Source organism: Staurois parvus, unplaced genomic scaffold (assembly GCF_062004578.1).
Source record: "Staurois parvus isolate SC_StPar_1 unplaced genomic scaffold, SC_StPar_1.0 ptg000291l, whole genome shotgun sequence".
NCBI classification, from domain to species: domain Eukaryota; kingdom Metazoa; phylum Chordata; class Amphibia; order Anura; family Ranidae; genus Staurois; species Staurois parvus.
The window spans coordinates 5,698,236-5,724,935 of NW_028318087.1; the positions used below are offsets into that span (position 1 = coordinate 5,698,236).

The following is a 26,700-nucleotide window of genomic DNA, read 5'->3' on the forward strand; positions in this document are numbered from 1 at the left end:
CTTTATTCACTTTTTTTCAACACACTGCTATTATTTTGAACACAACAGTGTGTATATATATATATATATATATATACAAATTCAGATGTTTGTTAAAAAAAAATAATCTATGTATTTCAGATGCAATTGGTATAAATAACCAAATTCAACTTGATTTTATCCTATTGTCTGTAGAGCTGCAGTCAGACTTGGAGAAAGTGGGGCAATGCAGCCACTTTGGTGTGCTGCATTCACATAATGAACAGAATGATGAAAAGGAACATGCTGATGTTGTCCTCTTCAGTCTGCTTCTGCTCCTGCTCCTTTGCTGTCCATCCAAAGGCTGCTGGTGGGGCGTGTGGGAATGCTTCATGTATTTTGTTGTGGTGATGGGGAGCAAACCTAGCTGCATTGCTTCAAATGTTTGTCAAGATAAAAAAAATACAATAAATGAAAATTTCCCAATGTTTTATCCCTTTAATGAACCTGCAGGTACCTGCCCTGGTGTGGTCCTGCTGCACTTTGGTCAAAGCGCAACTTTTGGGTTTTGTGTGGGTTAGCTGCGTTTTCCCATAGATGTCCATGAGGTCCCGCAGTTTTGGTGCAGTTTAAGAAATACCAAAGATGTGGCATGCCAGAGTTTTGGTGAACTTTTTGAAACTAAACCAAAACCAAAAGATCTCATAGATGTTTATGGAAAAGCGCAGCTAACCTGAATGAAAACTGGCGGTTAGCTGTGCTTTAGCAAAAGCGCAGCGGCCAGTGTGAAGCTGCCCTTAGGGCCAGTTCACACCTGAATCGCACAGAAATGCAGTCTGTATTCCTGTACAATCCTTATGCAACTCAGCACAATTCTATTTTCAGCCTATTCATTTGAATGGGCAGAAATCACACTGGATTGCAGCAAACGTAGTGCATGGGCTACTTTTCAAACACTGGATCACATGGTACTGTGGTAGCACAGTGCATACTTGCCAGTGACGTCACTGGCTGAAAAAGTAGTCCGTATCTCTTAAATGGTGCTTATTTAAGAGATCTTTCTTGTACCTACAAGTAAGCTTTATTATAAGCTTACCTGTAGGTACAAGTCGCAAAGCGGTGTTTACTATCACTTTAAGGATTGGGTGGTGCATTCCATGTTAGTGCACTTTCTCTCAGTTTGGCTCTCCACTTTCACTTGGAAATTTTACAAATCTGATTGCACTTCTATGTATTAACCTGTTCCAACAAAACAATTAGAAAGGTAGGCTCCTATTTTTAGTTCTGCTATATGAACTGGAACAAATACCGAATGTATAGTTTTCTCAAATTTGACTGCAAAAGTGGAACTCTGCTTTAAGCCTTGTTGTGGGCTGCAACACACAGCATTTTTGTGGACTGATTGTTGTCAGCCCTGCCCAATGTCTTTTGCTCAACCACTTCCACTCTTAGATCTCTAAAGCCGATTCGGTAGTCCAAGATAATAACTAGGACGACCGAGGACATGGGACAGCTCTAAATTTCTGACAAGAACAACAATTTATTGGCACTCAGCAAATGGATTTAACAAAATGCTTCCAATAGTATATTAAACAGACCAAAAGCTAGCAGTTCACGGTTAGGGTTTAAATACATTTTAGATACAGAAGAGTAAAATCAGGTCAGTAGACTGGCTGTGCTCTGAGATAGGACTGGATGGACATGAATACAAATTATATGGCACGTAAGACAGCTAGCAAATATGTATTCCAACTGTGTGGTTAGCTGTTTGCCTGGAGTTGGGCTTTATAGAATCCGTATAATTAGAGAATGACTTTCATTGACCAATTAATAAAATACTAGCTGCCTGGAATGGCTTTAGTATATTTATTATATTCATTTACCGAGAACAAGTCTCCAGCTCATGTCTGACGTTCTGTACAACATTCTTAGGAGGTCACCAGTGGCAGTCCACCTGTTGTATAAGCATAAATCTACTTTAACCACTTGCTGCCCAAAGCAATTTTTACATTTTCACATGCATCATACAATCTACATTGTTTTGCTAGAAAATTATTTAGAACCCCCAAACATATATTTTTTGAAAGCAGATGCCCTGTAGAATAAAATTGTGATTTTTGCATTTTTTTATGTTGCACAATATTTGTGCAGCTGTTTATCAAACACAAATATTCAGGAAAAAGTACACTTAATATAATGCCCAACTTTTCAGTTAAATATAAAAGATGATTTTGTGTGGAATAAATAGATACCAAACACCTCATGATTTAAAATTGTGCACGCCTGTGAAATGGTGAATAACCACAATACCTAAAATTGTCTATAGGGGACAATCTTAAAAGCCTTCACTGGTTACCAGTTAAGAGTGAGAGCAATAATTCTAGTGTCAGAACTAACTTTTAACTCTAAAGTTTGCGGCGATTGTGCACATGTGTGGTGTGATCACTATGTGAGTGGGGTCTACGTGTGCGTTTGACCGTGAACCCGGGGGGGGTTTACTAAATTTTTTTTAATTCTTGTTTATTTTTTTCCTTTAAGTTTATCACCACCGCTGTGATACCTTGGGCAGTGGCAAGTACTCTTTTTATTGTGATACCAAGGGTCGATCTCTGATCCCGCCTTTGCCCTCCAAGGTAGATGATTAAACCGAGACTGGTTTGATAATCTGCTTTCCTGGCTGGTATGCCAAACTGGAAATGATGAAATTCCCATTGCCTCTGACTTCATATGTGACAGAGGATAGGGAGGAACAGATGTCATCCTTGAAAGGATTTTCACTCCCCCCAAATGTTTGCTGAACTTTATCCAATGGAAAAAAAGTTTGCCTAGAAGTGAGTTATTCCTGTAGTTGGATCCTGCCATCCCTATCCTAAACAAACATCTCACTGTAACCTTTTGAAGATGTTCTTTCTTTCAACGATTCTGCAGACAGAAAATTTGAGACTCTTCTAAAGGCTCTTTCATCTTGCAGACATTAGACCTGCAACCAGCTCTCACAGCAACTTCAGTATATCAAGCTGCAGCTAACTGGACTAGAACAATAAACAATCAACATCACCCTGTATTTCCAAATTCTGTTTCAGAGCAATTGCAGAAATTGCCTTCTGATCTGCTTTTTTTGTGTGGATGCCTTAGAACATGTCATAAGACACATTTCCAGAATGGCTCTTATATCTATTCAAACATACAGAATCTTATGTCCTAGTGCTTTAACAGCCGAAGATGCCTGCAAAAGGCGCCTCACCCGTATGCCCTTTTAACCACTTTCCTACCGGGCACTTATACCCCCTTCCTGACCAGGCCAATTTTCAGCTTTCAGTGCTGTCACACTTTGAATGACGATTGCGCAGTCATGTAACATTGTACCCATATGAACTTTTTATCATTTTTTTCACACAAATGGAGCTTTCTTTTGGTGGTATTCACTTGCCGCTGGGTGTTTTATTTTTTGCACTATAAACAAAAAAAGAGTGAAAAATTTGAAAAAACAAATTTTTCTTTGTTTCTATTATAAAATTTTGCAAACTGGTAATTTTTCTCCTTCACTGATGTGCGTTGAGGCTGCACTGATATGCAGCACTGCTGGGCACTGACTGGCGGTGTTGCTGGGAACTGACTGGCATCGTATGACGTAAGATGCCCTCCCAGAACTGGCCATCCGCAGTGAAGCCATCCGTCCATCTGCGGTCAGCAAGTGGTTAAGGTAGATGCTTGTATGGTTCGGTATGTGATCAATTTATCAAAGTGTTCACTAAAGAATATGTTTTACTTCCACAAAAAAAGATTCCATAAACCTTTTTTTCTCATGAGTCCCTAGCTCCTCAAAACATAGAACTGTCTGCTCTACCCAAGTTCAGCCCTTCCTTTTGATTGCAAGGCTTGGCCCACAAAAGCTGTAAGTCTTTCCTAAAGCCCTCTTCTCCTAAGAGTGGGGAGATGTCTGTTTACAATTTGCCTTTCTGGGTGACAGATGTCTCAGAACAGTGGGTTCAATTGGTGGTTTCAGGAGGGTACAAAATAGAGTTCCAATCTTTGCCCTCTCACCACTTTCAAATCAAGTAAAAACTGGCCATGGACAGTTAGATTTGCAAAAGACCCTGAACCACCTCTTGTACCAGGGAGTCGTTCTGCTCAAACTTGTTCACAGTACAAAAGCCCAATGGGGATATTCTCCCTATTTTGGATTTAAAATCTCTTAACAAATTCCTTCAGATTCTAAAGATTTACATGGAATCTGCAAGATCACAAATTGCCTCTCTGTGACCATGGGGATACCTGACATCAGTGGATATCCAAGATGCCTATCTGCATGTTCCAATTTGCCCACCTTTATCAGCGCTTTACAGTGGCAGAAAATTCCAGTTTGTCACATTGCCCTTCGGCCCATCCTATTCTCCCAGAATGTTCACAAAGGTCTTAGCACCTCTGTTGACCCTGCTCAGAACTTAGGGCATTCAAGTCACAGACTTTCTAGGTGACCTTGTTCTGATGGACTCCTCTCCCGGTCAGCTGTAAAAAAAAAAAAAAAAAAAAAAAAAATGTCCACAGAGACAATTCAACAGTTCCAAACTTTTGGCATTCGCTCAGTTTAAAAACAATCTGCTCTCCGACCTCTGCCTACTTGGGTCTGGTTCTGGACACATCCCAAGCAAAACTTTTTCTTCCAGAAAAGAAAATTCTTTCTATAGATCCAAGAGATTTTCCACAGTGAGATTTTCCATGGTCATTCTAGGCCAGGCATGTCCAAAGTCCGGCCCGCGGGCCATTTACGGCCCGGGGGTCGGTTTAATACGGCCCTCCAACAGCCCTCCCTGCTCTGTGTAATGTGGCCCTCCCATGGCCCTCCCTTCTATGGCAGACGGTCTTCTGCTTGAGGGCAGAGGGCAGTGCGCATGCCTGACTGCGGCACGTTCTCCCTGGTCTGTGTAAATGCGGCTGTCGCACGGCCCTCCCTTTTGTGGCAGACAGTCTTCTGCTTGAGAGCAGTGCGCATGCGTGACTGCGCCGCACTGGGAGCGACAGAGGGCGGTGACGTCAGGGCCGGGCTTCCAGCGTGAAGTGTGTTTCTCTTCCCCTCCCGGCTGCCGAGCAGAGACTTCAGCTCCAGCTACCTTTTTCACCCTTCACATTAGTGCAGGTAAGTTTTTTTTAAATTTATTTTCAATACATTGTGAAAACTCAGCTGCCAGTTGATCTTAATGTTATGAAATGAAAAGTATGTCGTTTGCAATTAACTTGGCATAAAATAATTTATTTGCATTTAATTGTAATGGTTCAAAGAATGTTCGGAAAAATGTTCGGCCCTCCACCATGTTCACTTCATCCAATCTGGCCCTCTTTGAAAAAAGTTTGGACACCCCTGTTCTAGGCCTAATGCTTTGAGGCAGTGTATTTCACCCTATTCCTTTGGAGAAATCTCCAAAAAACATTTTGTTGGCATGGAAAAAGCAGGTTCTTCCCCTCCACTTACCCATACTCTTATTCAGGCAGCAAAGAATTTCCTTATCTTGGTGAATCACCATTCTAGCCCTAACATTCTGGAAGTCCTTCCTCCCCTACCACAGAAAAATGGCTGGGGAGGAGTGTTCCAATCTTTGACAGTTCAAGGAACATTGTCATTATAAACCAAGCTCCCCATCAATCTCCTGGAGCTCAGAGCCCTCAGGTTGTCTCTGCAACACTGGACCACCCTTCTGAATGGACACTCAATCTAGGTGCAATAAGATAATGTTATTCCAGTGGCATATATCAGCCACAAGGACTGTGGCTGCCTTGAAGGAAGTAAATTAGATTCTTGTGGCCAGAAACTCATTGTCCAGCAATTTCGCTGGTAAACATCACAGGAGTGGACAATTTACAGGCAAATTATCTCAGCCTTCACCACTTGGAGCAAAGGGAATGGTCTCTTCATCCAGATGTATTCAATCTGATATACCAAAGATGGGGGATCCCAGATGTGAATAACCTAACCTCCAGATTTAACAAAAAGCTACCTCTATTTTTTGTCAGAACCAGGGATCCTCATGTCCTCGCTTCAGATGCCCCAAAAATCCCCTGGTCTTAGTTCAGGCTAATTTATTCCTTCCTCCATCACAAATTTTGTCTCTCCTGATACACAACATAGAGCAAGAGAGAAAATCGGTGATTCTAATTGTACCAAACAGGCTCAAAAGAACCTGGTACACAGATCTATTCAGACCTCCAGTGGGACAACCCCTGGCCTCTTGCTACCTATAACAAAAAAGAAAACTAAATGAAAACTTCCACGCTACCCCTCACAAATTCTATAATTTAAACGTGTAAACAATATATACTGCAAATGAGCGTACTTTAGTGTGAATGCTCAGAGTTTGAATTGCAACAATTCTAATCCTATTTTTAAAAAAAAAAAAAAAAAAAAGTGTGCAATTAATGCTATAGCTCCAAATTACTACATGCCAAGGGTGCAGCTCACATCCAAATGCGTTCCCACATAGAAAGATACATAAATTATATAAATATAATGCTGCGCTCCCTTAAAACTAATACAATGAACAAAATTACAAAGCAATGTCCATAACTCATAAATAATGAAATATTTCAATGATGAATGCCTTGTTAAAATCATGCAAAACAATCCAAATCCAGTCCCAATGCAAGTGATCAGTCTAAAGTGATGTTATTTCAAAACAAATCTTCCTGCACTCTGTAATATAATATCAAATATTATCCACACCAAACATGCAAATGTGTCCCACAACCTGTATTCCAATCTGCTCACCTTCAATAATGGACCTTACACTTTTGTAATTAGGTCTATATATGCGTTCTGCCCTCTCCGGGTATGATTATGCATCCTGCCATTCCTCACTATGAATCTTCTCACTTGTAGGATATCACCTGGTGTGCGTGACTTTGCGACCACCTGGTCTCCTTGTACACTGTTAATACTCAGACATGGGATGGACTCTCATAGTGTGGTATAATTAGTAATGACCATTTAATTAAAAGTATTGCACTTACAGAAACAATATGGTACAGGTGCCTTTTAAATCTTGTTCAGCCGCAATTCAGAGTCCCTGCAGCATCAGTAACACCCAGCTCCTCTTCAGGAAGTCCAGTTTTCTACAGATGCAGCTTTCGGCCTCAAGGTTCTCTGAGCTTGGATCTTTTGATCTAAGTTGTTTTTTTAGCCAGTTGATACAGTTCTATTTGTCTAATTGTTGCCCACAATTTGCATTCATTGCTTGGGGATGTCCCTGTCTTCTGTACTGTACAATTAAAAAGTAATTTTGTCTTGCCTGTAAATTCTGTATCTTAGAGTACAGTACAGAACACAGGCTACCTTCTCTTCCCCCCAACCCCCTTTTTTTTTTGTTTACTCTGTAATGCAGTCTCTCAACCTTTTCAAGACAGAGGAACCCCTAAGATAACTTTCAAGTCTCAGGGAACCCCTGCTAAAAAATTACTATATCTACAAATCTGCAACTCATGATACATCAATGTGATGATCAGTGGGACGAATGCTTCTTATACTTGAGGTTACTGGGAAGAATTATCCCCTTAAAGATAGCTAAAAAGATCAATGATGTCAGTGGGAACTTATCTGAGAGGCAGAAATTGCTCATTACTCAAGGGACCCATAGCAACCTCTGGAGGAACCCTAGGGTTCCACAGGACCCTGGTTGAGAAACCCTGCTGTAATGTTTGCTACAAAACTGAGGATCACGGAGTGAGATCCTGGCACCCCAAGAAGCATGTTCTCTAAAGCATGCCACTGTCCAGTCGCCTAAAGCAGGGGTAGGCAACCTGCGGCTCTCTAGCTGTTGTGGAACTACATTTCCCATGAGGCATTGCAACATTACAAAACTGACAGTTACAGCTATGACTTGCAGAGGCATGATGGAACCTCTAGTCCTGCAACAGCTGGAGAGCCGCAGGTTGCCTACCCCTGACCTAAAGGTATGCACTTATAACCCAGGGTTTATGAATATGTTGCCTGTGGTCCTGCACTGTACTCCAAGATATGGAATTTACAGGGGAAGTCAAATTTATTTTTTGCAAATTAATGTTTGTGTGTACGCTGTTTATTATAGCTACAAGAAAGATGGTAAGAAAATTTTTAAAGAACAGTGAAACACAGCTTTTAAATACTTCCAGTTGTTCATGCACAGATTGCCTACGATCATTATCTTAGGATGCAAAAACAGGCATGCATATAACAGAAAACAGACTGAAATATTCTATTTGTACATATATTTTGCTGGCAAAGCTCCTGTACAAAATATTTTTTTTTTTTGTGCGATTGCCCTTCTCTAGCAATGATATATTTTGCATATGCGATACCTGATCAGACTTTGGGAAGTTGTAAATTACTGTAGTTGGCCAAGTTGCTACTTTGGTGGCTGTGATTTTGGATTGAACAAGGTGAAGATTGTGATGTCCCCTCTCTTCCTGTCCACCTCATCCAATCAGAGGAAGCTGGCATTCATTGAGAAAGACACAATGTGTTCTCTTAATGGCAGCTGTGCTGAGCAAGCGACCCCCTGTGGTTACTATGCTGAATGGCAATCACTTGGCATGGTTCCTGGAAGAGCGCATATTTACATTGAGCCAAACTTTAAGCTGACCATACACATCATGATCTGTACAATCTCCTTTAACCACTTCCCACCCGTAGGACCTCATATGACGTTCTTGGGTTGAAGTGGTTATACTGGGAAGATGTATGCACCTGGTATTTTCTGCTGACTATTCCCTTTTTAAGCAGAAGTGATTTTAGTGGCAGAATATTCCCTCCAAGCCCCAGAAGTGCGGTGGTGGCACTTGACAGAGAGAGGAACTAACATAGTTTCTCCCTCTCTGTGACTTCAGAGACAGGAAGTGATGAGGATTTTGCCACTTCCGGTTTTGGCACTTTGTTTACCTGGTTGTTGGCGGCCAGGTAAGCAACTGTTCAGACCAAAACCCCCAAAAAACCCCAAAGTTTAAAATAAAGGGAAAAAAAGTTAAAGCGCCCCCCTCCCCCCATGCTTATGTGCAAACGCAAACACGTGTCCTGCACACACATGCAGGAATGTCAGAGCAAGAGCAATCATTTTGGCTCCAGACCTTCTGTGTTACTCTAAACTGGTAACCTGTAAAGGCTTTTAAAACGTTGCCTAGGGAGATTTGTAGGTTCCATAGTTTTGGTGACACTCCACGGGTTTACTCAATTTTAAAGTGTGACATATTGGGTATCTATTTAATCCGCATAACAACATTTTCTATATTTTAACAAAAATAGACACTCAATTTTTTATTTCACAAAAACACCATATACTACCTATTATTTTTTTTTTTGCAAAAACATTTAATCTGGAAAACCACTGCGCAAATACTGTGTGACATAAAAAATTGCAACCCACCATTTTTTCTCTAGGGCCTCTGCAAAATAAATAAATATATATATATATATATATATATATATATATATATATATATATAAAATGCTGATTTTTACATGTAGGTGGGAAGTGTCAGAATTGTCCTGGGGGGAGGAGGAGTCTGAACGTGGCGCAGAGAGGGAGCTCAATGAGACCCGTTAGCCTGATATGCTTGGGAGGTGGTAATTTACCTGGGCTGGGTGTGGGTCTGACAGGAGAGCGGTACTCCCTGTATGGCTGGCCAGCAGTGGCGGCGGCAAGTGGCAGTGCTGGAGCGGAGGAGGGAGAGGGAGGGGCGGATTGATCAAAGAGGAGGCGGACTGTGCAGGAGTCCGGAGGGCATCAGGCGATCATATGGGCGCCGCAGAGATGCCGGCCAGGCTGCCACGGAGGAGATCCAGGTGCATCCACCGGAAGGCTGTTTCTGCTTAAGACCCTAGGAACCCCACGGAGGGTTAGGAGGGCCCTGCTCCTTGGAGCTTACAAGGGGAAATTGGAGAGGGTCATGGGGTGGGTGGGAGAGGGGAAGGGAGGGGAAAGGGTAACTTTGTAGGGGTTAGCTCCGTGTTCCTCTGGAAGGATGATGGTACTCTCTCTGGGAAGAATTCGGGCAGAGGAAGAAAAACATGGAGGAGGTTAACTTTACGACCTATAATGTTAAGGGTCTGAACATCCTGGGGAACAGGTTTAAGCTACTCAGAGAATTACAACAATGATCCATTGCAATAGTGATTTTACAGGAAATTCACTTATTACAGGTAACTAATGTGAAGTTATATTCTAGGTATTATCCAACCTGGTTTTATGCAGGTTCACCAACTAGGCGTGCTAAAGGTGTGGCAATTGGTATAGCTAAAAACTTAAGGTTCAAGTTGGATGAGAAGTTGAGGATCCTAAGGGGCGTTTTCTGTTTTTAAGGGGGAAATAACAGGAAATAGAGTGTACATTTGTAAATATTTATTGCCACAACCTATCTGAAAAGTATATTGAGAAGTCTACCTTAATTTTTAAACAGGTAAACTAATTGTGGCAGGAGATTTTAATTTTTGCATGGACCCCCGGATTGACACGATGTTGCATGTGCAGAGAGAAGGAGGGAAATCTCTGAAATCCATACGAAGATTGTTATATCAATGTCAACTTGTGGATGTCTGGAGAGCTAAACATCCTAGAGACAGGGACTATACTTTCTACTTCCTGGCACATGCAACACATTTGAGATTAGATTACATGTTGATGGACCATAGACGTTTGGAGTCGCTGGTTAAAGTAAATATTGAAGTTAAAACAATATCGGACCATGCACCTGTTACAATGAAGTTATCATGGGAAAGAGAGCAGAATAAGTTAAACATGTGGAAATTAAATGAGACACTCCTTCAGGATCATGAGACAGAACTGAGAATAAAAAAAGAAATAAAACCGTACTTTGAAAAAAAATTAGACTGAAGGAGTTTCAATGGCCACGGTGTGGGAAGCACACAAGGCATATATCAGGGGAATTGTGATAGCAATTGGGGTAAATAAAATAAAAAGGAACAAAACAAGACCATTAATACGCTTTTAAGGGATTTACACGAATTAGAACAGTTACATAAAAAGAGAATAGCAAAAGAGATTCAGCAGAGCATAATAAGTAAGCGAGAGGAATTATGTAATTTTAATGGAGGAAGAAACTAGGAGAACATTTAACATGATGGCAAGATAGAGATACTGGTGGGGGAATAAACCAGGGGAACATTTAGTGAGAGCACAGAGAAATAAGAAATCAAGGAATTCTATAGAGAAAATTAAAGATAATGGTAAACTGGTTTACTCAACTGCTGATATCACTAACGTATTTAAAAATATTCCAAAACAGTCAAAAGGAGAAGAGGATGAAAGAATTGGAAAGAGACAGATATACTTAAAGGAGGCGGGATTACCGAGACTAGGGGAAGAACGGTTAATCTGCCTAGAGAAACCAATAACACAGGAAGAAATCCAGGTAGCACTGAATGGTACAACAGTGGGGAGGAGCCCGGGGTCAGATGGGTATACTGTGAGATGTCATAAAAAAATGTAAAAATCAATTAGTACCTAAACTGAGTTTGTATATGAGAGTTTTATATATGAATGCATTAGGAGAGGGGTTGGAAATGAGGGAGGAATCCTTGCAAGCTCATATCACAATCATTCAGAAAGAAGGAAAAGATGGAACTCAATGCATTAGCTATCTCATTGCTAAATATGGATACCAAATTATATGCTAAGGTCCTGGCAAATAGGTTGAAATACCTAATGCCGGTACTGGATTCATATAGACCAAGTGGGATTTGTCCCTGGGAGGGAGAGAAGAGATAATGGGTTGAGATCACTGCTTCTAATACAAAGAAGTAAGAGAGAAAAATCCCCTTTATTGATTTTATCAGTGAATGCAGAGAAGGCTTTTGATAGGGTGGACTGGGGATTTATGTTAGACACGCTGGAAGTTTTGGGGATAGGCCCCAAGATGAGGGAGTGGATAAGGAAGCTATTTAGTCAACCCTCTGCAGCAGTAAAGGAATTCTTTAAGATGTTCAATGGGACAAGGCAGGGGTGCCCGCTTTCGCCTTTGTTGTTTGTCTTATCTTTAGAACCTCTTCTGGCAACAGTAAGAAATAGTATAGATATAAAAGGGATTCAGATAGGAGAGACAGAACATAAGATAGCAGCGTATGCTGATGACATGCTATTTTATGTGGTCAATCCTAGGCTGACATTACCCAATAATGAAATATTATGGAGAGTTGTGAAATCTAAAAATTAATCCGGTAAAATCAGAGATTCTAAATGTGAGTGTTCCGAGAACTGAGAAGAAAGCTTTACAAAAAGAATTTCCCTTTTTCATGGAAGGAGAGAATTAAAATGTTTTGCAATAAAATTAACCTAGTCCTTAAAGAATTTATATGAAATAAACTACATCCCATTAATAAATGACCACTCAGTATGATTTTCACGTATTTTTGATTGGACACATAATGCACTTGGGAAAAATTGGGTAAATATAGAAAACACACTAAGCGAGACACAATTGAATAGGATGGTGTGGTTGCCACATCAATATCGTAGATTGGCAGAGAGCACAAGCACTTACACGAAATGTATTAAGAATTGGGATGTAATTCCCAAACAAATGGAATGTGAGTTCAATTTCATGTTGATGTCGGTGGGTACAGATTTTTTCCCACCAGGGAAAGAAAATATTTTGGGTAATTGGATAAGAGGGGATGCACAGTTAAAATATAATGAATGGTGGTGAAATCTGCTCCCTTCAGGAGCTGAAAAATAAGGAGGGGTTGTTTTCTAGATTAGATAAGTGGCGATATTTTCAATTAAGACACTGTGGCAATGCTCCCTAAGCCCTTCAGGACAACAGCGGAATTGAACCCATTCGAACAATTGTTAGGCACATGCAGGTAAAGGAAGCACGGTACTTCTCGAATTTATAAAATTCTTACTTTAATAACAGAAGTCACTCTTCACCTGTATATGGAGAAATGGGAAAGTGAACTTCATTGATGAGCAACAAAAAAAGAAAATCTTCAGATTAGCACATGGGGCTGTAGATATGAAAGTGGTGGAAATTATTTACAAATGCTTAGCTAGGTGGTACATCACGCAGAGTGTGGCACATAAGCAGTATGGAGATAAAATAGATATGTGTTGGCGGGAGTGTGGGATCAAGGGCACAATGGCACATATATGGTGGGAGTGTCCTAAAGTCCAGGAATATTGGGGGGGGGGGAATAATTCACCAAATCCAGGAGATAATTGGGGTTACGATCCTGAAAGAGTTTAAGAGATCAAAAAATATAGTGAAATGGGAAAATTAGAGTAAGAGGAGACAAGAGGATATGTATAATTAAAAAGGGAAAAGTAAGACCGGAAGAAAGAGGACATCCTAAGGAGACTCGGGTGTGACGAGGAACGGGAAGCTAAGGGAGGTATGGGGGGGAGGGAGGGACATGGGGGAGGTGGGTTCTTTGGGGGTATGTTTTAAAGGAACATTTAATTTTTAATGTTATGATAACTTTTTGTTCTGAAGTGGTGTTGAAATGTGAAAACTAATAAAAGATTACCATTAAAAAAAATCCTCCTGGGGGGAGGACTGGTTAAATACACCTACAACCATATATTGTAGGGAGAATATATTGCTTCCAGAGCAGTAGGTCTGATGTGTGGGGAAGATCCATGCAGCTGCTCTTGTCTTTGATTTTTAATAGACAGCTGCCGGAAGCTACATGAGCATCTGTCACTCTAGTGCTCATAAACACATGCTATATGGGCCTCTACACCTGTGCGAATGTGCCCGTAGACTAGCCAGCTGTTTACAGTTGAAACACCTGTACATTTACTTTTGTATTTTTTAAAATTAAATGTCGCTCACGCTGCATTATACGTTTTTTACCTTCCAGGATCTTCAAGAACGGAGCGCATTAAAATTCCATTAACTCCAAGATATGTGAGAGGCCCAGTGGGCTCAGATAGGGGTAAGTTAAAAAAAAAAACAGTAATATTTGTAGCAGCATCGCTGCTCTAATTAAGTGATACCAGAGATATCTCTTGCATTGAGCAGTACACAGCTCTGTTACTGTCATGTAGTTATGCTCATATAGAGTTTATGAAAATGAGTTTAGTGTTCTGGAAAATAATAATGTGAGTCAGTTACTTTGGGCTTGTGTTAAAACAAATAGACATATCATTTGTTTCTTGAGAGCTGGAGTGAAACCAAGATTGCCAGCTATCAAAAATAACAGTGTTACAGTGTTTACTGTGGCTACTGTTCTACAAGAAAAAAGCAAAAATATGCGGTATTGTCTGTTGTCCTAGTTGACAACACTGTGGCATAACTTTGCTACAGGAACTAACTAGCATGGCATTCAGTATGCAGCTGTATTCTACATTCAGAGATATAAATGTGTTTGATGGGCATGCTTACTGACTAGGGTATTGTTTGATATGCCTGATCATTAGCACTGGTCTGGTCCTGATTACAAGCTAACTGCAGCTATCTTTCCTTGTAGGATCCCTGTCTCAGTCTGAATGTAGCAGCCCCAGTTTATCCAGTCCTCCTCATTCTCCTTTAAACTTGGAAACATCATCATTTGCAAGCAGCCAGTCACAGAACTCCATCGCCAGCTTACCAAGGATATCAATAAGCACTGTGCCAATGGGGGAACGAAGGAAAGACAGGTGAGGTTTATTGAAATTATTATTTATCTTTTAATATATATTAATCAGGCATTGTTAAAAATGGTAGTGATACTAAAGGTTCAGATTAAAAACAAAAAACAAACGTCATACTTACCTGCTCTGTGCAATGGTTTTGCACAGAGCAGTCCCTATTCTCCTCCTCCTCCTCCATACTCTGGGGGCACTCATGCTGCCACTGCCAAGCCACCTCTGTGTGTCTATAAGACACACCAAACAGGGCTCAGCCCCGCCTCTACTACATCCTCACTGGCTATGATTGACAGCAGCAGGAGGCAATGGCTCCCTCTGCTCTTTTCAGCCAATAAGGAGGGAGAGACCCAGGAGAGCCACTGCTGTCGTACACAGCGCTGGATCGAGATGGGGATCAAGTAGGTATTGGGGAGCTGAGGGGGGAGCACCTTCATGCATAGAATGCCTGAAGGTAAAAAAAACCTTCAGCCTTTCAAACCACTTTAATTTAAAACTAAACTGTTGGCATACAGCTAAATATACATTAGAAGAAGCTTGTAGCTATGGCCTGACTTTTCTTTGATGCAGTTAAGCAGTACAGCTAGGTTACCTCTGTCCCCATCATGGAATGGGAAAAAAAAAAGAAAAGAGATGTGCTGATGACTCACAACTCCACTGTCTCCTATAAGCATATTTCTTGTAAGCATACACTATATTGCCAGAAGTATTGGGACGCCTGCCTTTACACACACTTGAACTTAGTCCGTAGTGTTCAATGTTGAGTTGGCCCACCCTCTGCAGCTATAACGGCTTCAACTTTTCTGGGAAGGCTGTCCACAAGGTTTAGGAGTGTGTCTATAGGAATGTTTGACCATTCTGCCAAAAGCTCATTTGCGAGGTCAGGCAAAGATGTTGGACAAGAAGTCCTGGCTCGCATTCTCCTCACTAATTCATTCCAAAGGTGTTGAGGCCAGGACTCTGTGCAGGCCAGTCAAGTTCCTCCACCGCTAACTCGCTCATCCATGTCTTTATGGCCCTTGCTTTGTGCACTGGTGTGCAGTCATGTTGGAACAAGAAGGGGCTATCCCCAAGCTGTTCCCAAATTGTCCAAAATGTGGAAATAAATGGCCAAGCCCAACCCCTGAAAAACATCCTCACACCACAATCTCCCCCTCCACCAAACTTTACACTGGCACAATGCAGTCAGGCAAGTACCGTTCTCCTGGCAACCACCAAACCCAGACACGTCCATCGAATTGCCAGTCAGAGAAGAGTGATTCGTCACTCCAGAAAACATGTCTCCACTGCTCTAGAGTCCTGTGGCGGCGTGCTATACAGCACTGCATCCAACGCTTTGCATTGCCCTTGGTGATGTAAGGCTTGGATGCAACTGCTCGGTCATGGAATGCCATTCCATGAAGCTCTCTATGCACTGTTGTGCTAATCTGAAGGCCACACAAAATTTGGAGGAATTTAGCTATTGACTCTGCAGACAGTTGGCTGACCCTGCTCTGTCGTTTTATGTTGCCTACCACTTCATGGCTGAGTTGCTGCTGTTCCCAGTTGCTTCCACTTTGTTATAATACCACTAACAGTTGACCATGGAATATTTAGTAGCAAGGAAATGTCACGGAAGGACTTATTGCACAGGAGGCAACCTATCACGGTACCACGCTTGAATTCACTGAGCTCCTGAGAGTGACCCATTCTTTCACAAATATTTGTAGTAGCAGTCTGCATGCCTAGGTGCTTGACCTTTATACACCTGTGGCCATGGAGGTGATTGGAACACCTGAATCCAATGATTTGGAGAGATGTCCCCATACTTTTGGCAATATAGTGTAGGTGTACTGCTGCTAAGCTTTATTGGCCTCCAATGCTCCCCCTCCTTCCCATAGTCAAAATGCTGATGTGCATGCTGTTAAGAGGCGGATACCAAGTCAAATTAAAATGCTGAAAAATACAGTTTAATTCATTTTGGAATAAACATGATTGCATTAACTGTTAACATCTGCTTGGAGTTTGTTTAAAATAAAATGCATTTCAGAAGGGTTTTTCATGGTAGCTCTTTTAAAAGTGGGGCTTTGTCCACTCAGAGAACAGTGTCAAATTGCAACTTTGCCTGCTTAATTAATCTTTATAGATGCAGTCTGGTGGCAGGAGCTTATATTGTATAAGTAAAAAAGCCTACATTTCTGTGAATAGAGGATTGAAAATAGAATAGTGAATCTTATCTTTTTTTTTTTTCAGTTTTAAATATCCACATTATGAAAGCAGATACCCTATTTTTATTTGAAAAAAAAAAAAAAGTCCACCTAATAATGTTGTATTTAACAACTGCCACCTGAGTAATTTTATTAGTATAAATGTTATTTTGGTTTGACCCAGGCTGTTTATGCCTAAGCTTGCTTGTAGAAAAGTTAGATTTGTGTGTTTTTAGTCAAACAGGTAAAATAAAGAAAAACCTTTCTTTTATGATACAGATGAATTCTGAGTTAATTCTAAGTTGTATGTGTTGTGTTAAAATGTTGTTTTTTATATGGTGTTTTTTGTCTATTAAATGTCAGTTATTATTAATTTATTTCTTTCCTCTTTTTCCTTCTGCTAACATGGTCTGTTATTTCATCAACCATTTAACCGTATACACAATGCTTTATTTGTGCAAATCATTCCCTATTTAAATTGTGCCTTCCTTCAATCCTTTGTTTTACATTTTACTTATTTCACTTTGTTTTTTACTATCTCTGTCCAATCTCCTCCCTCTCTACCTTGCATGTGTGAACATTTACCCTCCTTTGTCCTGAGCACCCCTTCTCTCTCTGATGCTACACTACTTATGACATTGCACTCCTATCCTTTCAATCAATATTTTGCTCTTTTCTCTCTAAAGTCATTACTACTTCTTCCCTCATGTTTCATCTTCCAGATATGTTTTCCGCACTAGGTCCTTACTGAGGCTTCCAGCCCGTTCTAGGCCCAGGTTTTCCTCAGTAAGATGCTTGAGGTCTGCCACTTGTCTTGCTTCCTTAGTCTATATGAGTCTTCTGCTTTTTTGAAAGTCTCCCCCAGCCCAGTGGTATTCATTTGTTGCTTTCATTCTGCTTTTTCCTCCAAAATTTCCCAGCTCTTGTAGCATGTTGGAATGCTTTTTGCTGTTTCCATACAGTCCATGGCTCTCTGGGGTGGGTATGCATTGCACTTGCTGGTCATTCCTATAGCTGAATTGTGAGGCTTTGTCTTCTTTTCAGTTGTTGCATGTTGATGCATGCAGTGGTTACACAAGAGTTTTGGGAGGGGTATAAAGAAAAAATAAATAAAATGGGAAGGGTCATGATCAAGCTGGAAATTGTATCAGATAGCTTTTTATGTGGTTGTTGGTGTTCTTTTTAAATTGCTGAATACTGCAATAGAAATTGTAAGACAAAGAAAAATAAACATGTTTGTACGTCAGAATATTCATGACAATCACTGAATTATGAGGCATAACAAGATCTAGCTTTTCTGTAATCTAAAGACATGGGAAACAAAAGTGCGTGTGATAAAAGTATGAATCAGTGATTTTTATTTTTTTTTGTACTAAGGAAGTAAGGATTAAGACAGCCAAGTTTCTAATTTTTAGGGACTCTTTAATGACTGGCATATAGTACCACTGGATTGGTGTAAGGCCAATGTGGTGCCAATATTTAAAAAGGGGTCAAAATCTTTACCAAGTGATTATAGACCTGATAGTATAACTTCTATAGTTGGGAAGATACTGGAGTGTTTACTAAAAGACCACATAGATGAGTTCCTGCTGGAAAAAAATATTTTAAGCAACAGACCGCATGGATTCATTAAAGACAGAAGTTGTCAAACAAATCTGATTTCTTTTTATGAGGAGGTGAGCAAAACCTTGGACAGAGGGGTGGCGGTAGACGTGGTATACTTGGATTTTGCAAAAGCGTTTGACACAGTTCCCCACACACGGCTAATGTGTAAGGTAAAGTCTAGGGGCTTGGAAAAATCTGTATGTACATGGGTAGAAAACTGGCTAAAAGATCGTATTCAGAGAGTAGTGGTTAATTAATAATACTCTGAATGGTCTAGGGTTGTCAGTGGTGTACACCAAGGTTCAGTGTTGGGACCCTTACTTTTTAATATATTTATAAACAATATAGGGTCTGAGATTAAAAATCCCATTTCAGTCGTCTTTGCAGATGACACCAAGCTGTGCAGTAAATAACGTCCTTACAGGATGTCTCCTATTTACAAGCCGACCTCAATGCACTGTTTAATTGGGCAACTATGTGGCAAATGAGGTTTAATGTTGATAAATGTAAGGTTATGCACTTGGGGGCTAAGACTATGCATGCATCATACATACTAGGGGGAGTACAACTGGGGAAATCAATGGTGGATAAAGATCTGGGATGTCTGGTAGATCACAAGCTTAATAATGGCATGCAATGCCAAGCTGCGGTAAAGTTGATCCAGGGAATATCAGATTGCCTCTCAGGGTATCAGGAATGAATTTTTTTCCCTGCAGAAGCAAAGTGGATCATGCTTTTGCTGGGGTTTTTTTTGCCTTCCTCTGGATCAACTGTGGGGGTTTTTTTTGCCTTCCTCTGGATCAACTGTGGGGTTTTTTTTGTTTTTTTTAATGGTTGAACTGGATGGATTTTTTTCTTTTTTCAGCCAGACTATGTAGCTATGTAAGACCTACTTTCAATCTTTACCCATTATTGAGCTTTTTTTGTCATTACAGTCTGGTGTTTTTTAACACTTTTTTTGGACATTAATTGCAAGGGGCCATCTAGTTACAAGCTATCTTGTAGAGATTTGTCTAACATACTTCATAGCCACTAGGTAGCATAAGCTTTTGGAAAACATTAATTGGGTGAAAGCTATGGACATGTATAGCAAAGACCAACTTAGTCAATCAAGACTCATGTTTTGATTTACAGATCAGCTTGAACACCATCCTTCTTTGGCTTTCAACCCTGAATGGAAGGGTTAAGGGAACTGCAAAACTGTGACGACAGATGATGAATTTTGCATCTTTATTTGATGAATAAGGTCTAAATATTCTGCGTGGCTTCCACTGTATGCTGCACAGCTCAACTGACTAAGTGTTTCTGATGCTCCCACCATAGTTTGTATTAAATTCTGATACAGGCCAGACATGTATGAAGATTAGCTGTGTTATAATTATCAGCTTGGTTGATGGTTATTCTCCTCTAAGCACCTATAGTTAGTTATTAGGGGCACTAATGGAGTGGATAAAGACAGTTTCTAATCCTGCTCTGCTGACAATGTGTTAATATGGCAGCACTGTTTTTGGGTTTTTTTTCTCCCTTATGGTCTAGGAGCACCTTAGCAATGTCTCTGAAAACACTGATTGAAAAAGATGATGTATTGACATATGGTGGACATACAGATCATGAGATCTTGTTTTTAGTATAATGTGGGTATTTCTAGCTTTACCTTCTTTGTTTTTGTGAGCTAAACCACCTTAATCTTATCCTTGTTGCTTTAGTTCTATGTGTTGTGTATTTTGTTAACGAAACTATGATTTTAGTAAAGCATGATGCTGCACTTGTTTATGTAGAGGGTAATTGAAGAGTGTGTGGTTTTGGTATTCGGAAACATTTTAGTAAAAGTAATAATTATTTTATGTTTTAAATGGTACATTGAGCTCTGTTTCCTTTTTCAGGCCACTAGTGGATGAGCCTCGACATGTCCGAGTACAGAAAGGTGCTGAGCCCTTGGGAATTTCTATTGGAGGAGGAGAGAGTGGGGGAATATTTGTATCAAAGGTGATGGCAGGAAGCATTGCACAGCAAGCTGGGTTGGAGTATGGGGACCAGTTGTTGGAGGTAAGGTTTTCTCCAATGCCAATTGATGAAAATGTAGCAGTTTGGGAGATCCTGTGCTTCTTTTGTAAAGCAAACTGTAATGCTCTGCTTACTCAATCTTCAGTTCAGTTTCATTAGCATCATGAAGGGTCCTAAAAAATACAGCATTCTATATTACACTTTATAAACTTAATCTTGAATTTTACCATGATCTGAAGAATATCCATAGATATTAGCTGATCACTGCCCACTGCTGACAGTTTCGACAGTAGGGAGTAGTGATTGTTTCATAGCTTTACAGTACAGGATCCAGGCTCTTTAGTCATTATGACTGGGTTATACGCAGTTACCTTCACGTATTGGACACCAGCAAAAAAAAAAGAAGGCTGCAGGGACATCCTCCTATACAACCACTCCCAGTTAGCATCATTTTTTACTAGGTGAGGGACCTCCTCTCTCTATGATCTTCCACTATGCTAATGCATCTATCAAGATTCCTGCTGTACCACAACCACTGCAGCTTCCAGATCAGTTGACTCCTTGGCAGTGCCTTAGGGGACCAGATCTGGACCCCAACAGATGGAAAAAGTGGGCCAGCCTGTAATGTTGATGACATGCGCTGCATCCTGCAGTAGTTCAATGGTGTGTACAGAGCAGAAGCCTGTTAAACATTTTTATCCAGAGTCTCCTTTTTGTTCTTCTGATACCTTCCAGTACTCATGGCTGAATGCTGGTAATACAGAGGTCTCTTTAACCACTTCCTGTCCGGACACTTTTACCCCATTCCTGTCCAGGCCAATTTTCAGCTTTCGGCGCTCTCACATTGTGAATGACAATTACTCAGGCATACAACACTGTATCTAAATGAAATTATTATCTTTTTTTTCAAACAAATAGAGCTTTAATTTGGTGGTATTTAATCATCACTGGGGTTTTTATTTTTTGCTAGAAAAATGAAAAAAGACTGAAAATTTTGAAAAAAAACATGTTTTTCTTAGTATTTGATACTAAATTTTGCAAATAAATATACTTTCTTCATAAATTTAGGCCAAAATCCATTGTGCTAAATTTTGTTGGTAGACATAACCCAAATCAGTGTGTATTATTTAGTCTTTGTGAAAGTTATAGAGTCCACAGACCACGGTATATATATTTGAAAATGTATCAATCCTGATGCACGGACTACCTATATAATTTCTTGGGGCCCTAAAATGCCAGGACAGTACAAATACCCCCCAAACGACCCCTTTTTGGAAAGTAGACAGTCTGAGGTATTTAATGAGAGGCATGGGGAGTTTTTTGAAGTTGTCATTTTTTGCCAATTTTTTAAGGAAATGATGAAAGTAAAAAAATTTATTTTTTTTTTCCCACAAAGTTGTCATTTAACAAGTTCTTTCTCTCACACGGCATAGGCATACTTGCAATTACACCCCAAAACACATTCTGCTATTCATCCTGAGTATGGCGATACCACATGTGTAAAACTTTTTCACAGCCTAACCACATAGAAGGGCCCCACATCCAATAAGCACCCTTAGGCGTTCTAGGGGCAAAAATTACACATCTAATTTCTTGACTGTCTATCACAGTTTTGGAGGTCCTGGAGCACCAGGACAATTGAATTACCCACAAAATGACCCCATTTTCGAAAGAAAACACCTCAAGGTATGTTTTAAGAGGCATGGGGAGTCCTCTGAAGACTTCATTTTTTGCCACATGTTTTTGGAAAATGTGAAAAGAAAATGAAAATGTATTTTTTTTTTACACAAAGTTGTCAATCTATGAGATATTTCTATTACACAGCATAGGCATACTTAAAATGATACCTCAAAACGCATTCTTTAACTCCTGCTGAATATGGTGATACCAAATGTGTGAGACTTTTTCACAGTCTGGCCACATAGAGGGGTTCCACATCCAATAAACACCTGTTAGCGTTCTAAGGGCAAAAATTACACATCTAATTTCTTGACTACCTATTGCCGTTTTGGAGGTCCTGGAGCATCAGGGCAATGGAATTATCCACAAAATGACCTCATTTTGGAAAGCAAACACCCCAAGGTATGTTTTAAGAGGCATGCAGAGTCTTCTGAAGACTTCATTTTTTGCCACAAGTTTTTGGAAAATGCGAAAAGAAAATGAAAATGTATTTTTTTCTACACAAAGTTGTCAATCTATGAGATATTTCTAATACACTGCATAGGCATACTTAAAATTACACCCCAAAACACATTCTCTAACTCTTCCTGAATATGGTGATACCAAATGTGTGAGACTTTTTCACAGTCTGGCCACATAGAGGGGTTCCACATCCAATAAGCACCTGTTAGCGTTCTAAGGGCAAAGATCGCACATCTAATTTCTTAACTACCTATTGCTGTTTTGGAGGTCCTGGAGCATCAGGACAATGGAATTATCCATAAAAATACCCCATTTTGGAAAGCAAACACCCCAAGGTATGTTTTAAGTTCTCCATAACTCTCATCTGTCATACTCAGAATTTGAAATGCCTCCTCGCTTGTATATGATGGCCATATTTTTGACACTGATCAGGACCCACTGGTATGGCAGTGATCAGGATGGTGTTGCAGTGAGGGACAGATATCTGGCTGCAGTTGGTTCACACTAGTCACTGTTGGGCAAAAATCAGAGATACAGTGAGGTGGCTGGCAATGTTTTGTGAGTGTGTGTAAACTCTGTGCAAAGGCTGAAAATTACTCACAGTTAGCTGTACTGGATCTCTCTCCTCACAGACTATGGCAGTGAACAGGATCCACTGGTGTGGCAGAGATCAGGGACACTTTATGAACAGGCACACTGTAAGGTGATCAGGGACACTGCTGGGCCACTGTATGGTGATCAGGGACACTGCTGGGCCACTGCGGTGATCAGGGACACTGCTGGGCCACTGCGGTGATCAGGGACACTGCTGGGCCACTTGTGTGGCGATCAGGGACACTGTGGCAATCAGGGACACTGTGGCGATCAGGGACACTGCTGGACCACTTGTGCGGCGACCATGGACACTGCTGGGCCACTGCGATGATCAGGACACTGCTGGGCCACTTGTGTGGCGATCAGAAACACTGCTGGGCAACTGCGGTGATCAGGGACACTGCTGGACCACTTGTCCAGCGATCAGGGACACTGCTGGCCACTTGTGTGGTGATCAGGGACACTGCTGGGCCACTTGTGTGGTGATCTGGGCCACTGCGGCAATCAGGGACACTGCGGTGATCAGGGACACTGCTGGACCACTTGTGCAGCAATCGGGGACACTGCGGTGATCAGGGACACTGCGGCGATCAGGGACACTGCTGGACCACTTCTGCGGCAATCAGGGACACTGCTGGGCCACTGCGATGATCAGGACACTGCTGGGCCACTTGTGTGGCAATCAGAAACACTGCTGGACTACTGCGGTGATCAGGGACACTTCGGTGATCAGGGGCACTGCTGGACCACTTATCCGGCGATCAGGGACACTGCTGGGCCACTTGTGTGGTGATCAGGAACACTGCTGGGCCAATGTGGGGATCAGGGACACTGCTGGGCCACTTGTGTGGTGATCAGGAACACTGCTGGGCCAATGCGGTGATCAGGGACACTGCTGGGCCACTTGTGTGGTGATCAGGAACACTGCTGGGCCAATGCGGTGATCAGGGACACTGCTGGGCCACTTGTGTGGTGGTCAGGGACACTGCTGGGCCACTGCGGCAATCAGGGCCACTGCGGCAATCAGGGACACAGCTGGACCACTTGTGCGGCAATCAGGGACACTGCGGTGATCAGGGACACTGCTGGACCACTTGTGCGGCAATCGGGGACAATGCTGGGTTACTTGTGCGGCGATCAGGGACACTGCTGGGCCACTTGTGTGGCGATCAGGGACACTGCTGGGCCACTGCGGCAATCGGGGACACTGCGGCAATCAGGGACACTGCTGGACCACTTGTGCGGCAATCAGGGACACTGTGGCGATCAGGAACACTGCTGGACCACTTGTGCGGCAATCGGGGACACTGCGGTGATCAGGGACACTGCTGGGCCACTGCGGCGATCAGGGACACTGCTGGACCACTTGTGCAGCAATCAGGGACACTGCGGTGATCAGGGACACTGCTTGGCCACTGCGGCGATACTGCTGGGCCACTTGTGTGACGATCAGGGACACTGCTTGGCCACTGCAGCGATCAGGAACACTGTGACGATCAGGGACACTGTGGCGATCAGGAACACTGCTGGGCCACTATGTGGTGATCAGGGACACTGACAATCAGTGACACTGCTGGGCCACTTGTTGGGCGATCAGGGCCACTTGTGGGCGATCAGGACCACTTGGGGCGATCAGGACCACTTGGGGCGATCAGGGCCACTTGGGGCGATCAGGGCCACTTGTGGGGGCGATCAGGGCCACTTGTGGGGGCGATCAGGGCCACTTGTGGGGGCGATCAGGGCCACTTGTGGGGGCGATCAGGGACACTTGTGGGGGCGATCAGGGCCACTTGTGGGGGCGATCAGGGCCACTTGTGGGGGCGATCAGGGCCACTTGTGGGGGCGATCAGGGCCACTTGTGGGGGCGATCAGGGCCACTTGTGGGGGCGATCAGGGCCACTTGTGGGGGCGATCAGGGCCACTTATTGGCGTGATCAGGGACACGTGGGGCAATCGGGGCCACTTTAGGGGCGATCAGGGCCACTTTAGGGGCGATCAGGTGTCACTGAGGTGGAGGGCAGTTAGCAACAACCCTTTTCTTTGCTGTTTCTCCTCTCACAGACAACTCCGTGAGAGGAGAAGGAGGCGGAAGCCGCACCATGCGGCTTTTGTTTACACTTAAGCTGTGTCCTTATTGGACACAGCTGATCACATGGTATGGGACCGATTTCATTGGTCCCATACCATGTCACGTAATCCACCGTGTCCGTCGGACTCGGCGATCATCGGGCTCGCGGGTGCGCGCTCTAGGAGCCGCGCACGAGCCTCAGATACAAGGTGCCGTTTAGAGACGGCAACCCGCTCCTGTAGGTGTCCCGTCCTGCCGTTTATAAACAGCGGCCGGACGGGAAGTGGTTAAATTTGGAGCTATTTTTTTCCTGGAAATGTGCATCTTTGCCAGCTTAATTGCACGTGGTGCCTCCCCTTGTTGTGCTTATTGTGCCACCTCACTTTCTATAGAGTTACTGTGACTGCTAGCCCTGCCTCTTCCTCTATCAGAGAGCAACTTTAGACCTGTAACCTCTCCTTACTCTCTCCTGGTGGAAAAATTACCACACTACCTGGGTTTTACAGCGACCTACAAGTGCTTCGCATCAAGACATACCACCCTCTCTTCTGCTGTAGAAGTTTTGAGTACCCCTCACAGTCACAAGTATGGCAGATCTCAAGCACAAGGGAAAAGGGTCAGCTAGACTTGCTAGCTCAGACTCAGCTCTTGACTCTTAATGGGGGTAGTAGATTAGCCAATCAGAGCCGTAGTACACGTTACTCTGAGGGTTTTGCCCATATGATTCCCTGCCTTCCTTTGGCCATTCTGATTGTCCATCTTCCTATCCAGAAGGGAATTTTCAGCCACAATCTCAGATTTCATGGTCAGAACTTTTGGCCTTATTTCATCATAGCAGGGGTCACAGATATGTCCCTTTTTGACCTCCCCTCCTGAATCAATCTTTGATCTCACCCTTGAGGAGGTTATGGTAGTTGAGGATGATCCTTTTCCTAATCTGATTAGGATGACATACTGTATTGGAGATTTCATTCAGGTTTAAGGGTACCATAGCTACCCTTAGTGATGCTCTAAGCATCTGCTTATTGTTGGAGCAGCCTAAGTCTGCTCACCCCAAGGTGTATCCAGTATGGTTTTGCTTAAACCAGCTGAGACTTTCCCATGCCACTTTCCTGTATGAGGATTGACCTCACCTGTGGATTTTCACTTCTCCAAAATGATTTGTTCAGCAATATCCTGTTCAGGAAATTCTCCTTCATAAGTGGGCGATTTCTGTAGTAAATCCTGCCATTTCATGTGTGAAGACTCTCACAAGCCCTGTTGAGAGGTAATCCTGTGTTACAGAATCTGGTAGATAAGAGGTTAGAGGACCTCTTTAAAGCTTTCTTTTCTTTGGCAGGATCAACTTAAGTGAAACCCCCCACTGCCCTTGACATACTGTGTGAATCGGTGGCAGTAAAAGGGTTGAAATGTATTTCCACATATGTAGCCAAATTTGAGAAAGCCCCACCATATGTTTGTGTTCCTATTCATAGAGCATACCTTCGAAAAAAAATTTTTTGAGAGTGTTTTCTTTCTCTTTTAGATTTTCTACTTT

At 42.2% G+C, this 26,700-nt stretch overlaps 1 protein-coding gene across 7 annotated transcripts in view; it reads left to right on the forward strand.

Moving 5' to 3' along the window:
• The window catches only part of DLG5 (discs large MAGUK scaffold protein 5), a 237,021-nt gene that overhangs the window by 144,760 nt on the left and 65,561 nt on the right, over positions 1-26,700 (forward strand). For 3 of the 7 annotated variants that reach the window (XM_089682542.1, XM_089682546.1, XM_089682547.1), the window contains 4 exons: positions 13,799-13,873; positions 14,408-14,576; positions 17,437-17,550; positions 20,239-20,401. The exons of 1 other annotated variant lie outside the window; for it this stretch is intronic. In XM_089682542.1, coding sequence (XP_089538668.1) covers positions 13,799-13,873; positions 14,408-14,576; positions 17,437-17,550; positions 20,239-20,401 — 521 coding nt within the window. The remainder of the gene's footprint in view (positions 1-13,798; positions 13,874-14,407; positions 14,577-17,436; positions 17,551-20,238; positions 20,402-26,700) is intronic. 3 more of the 7 variants (XM_089682549.1, XM_089682545.1, XM_089682544.1) reach the window with 2 other exon arrangements.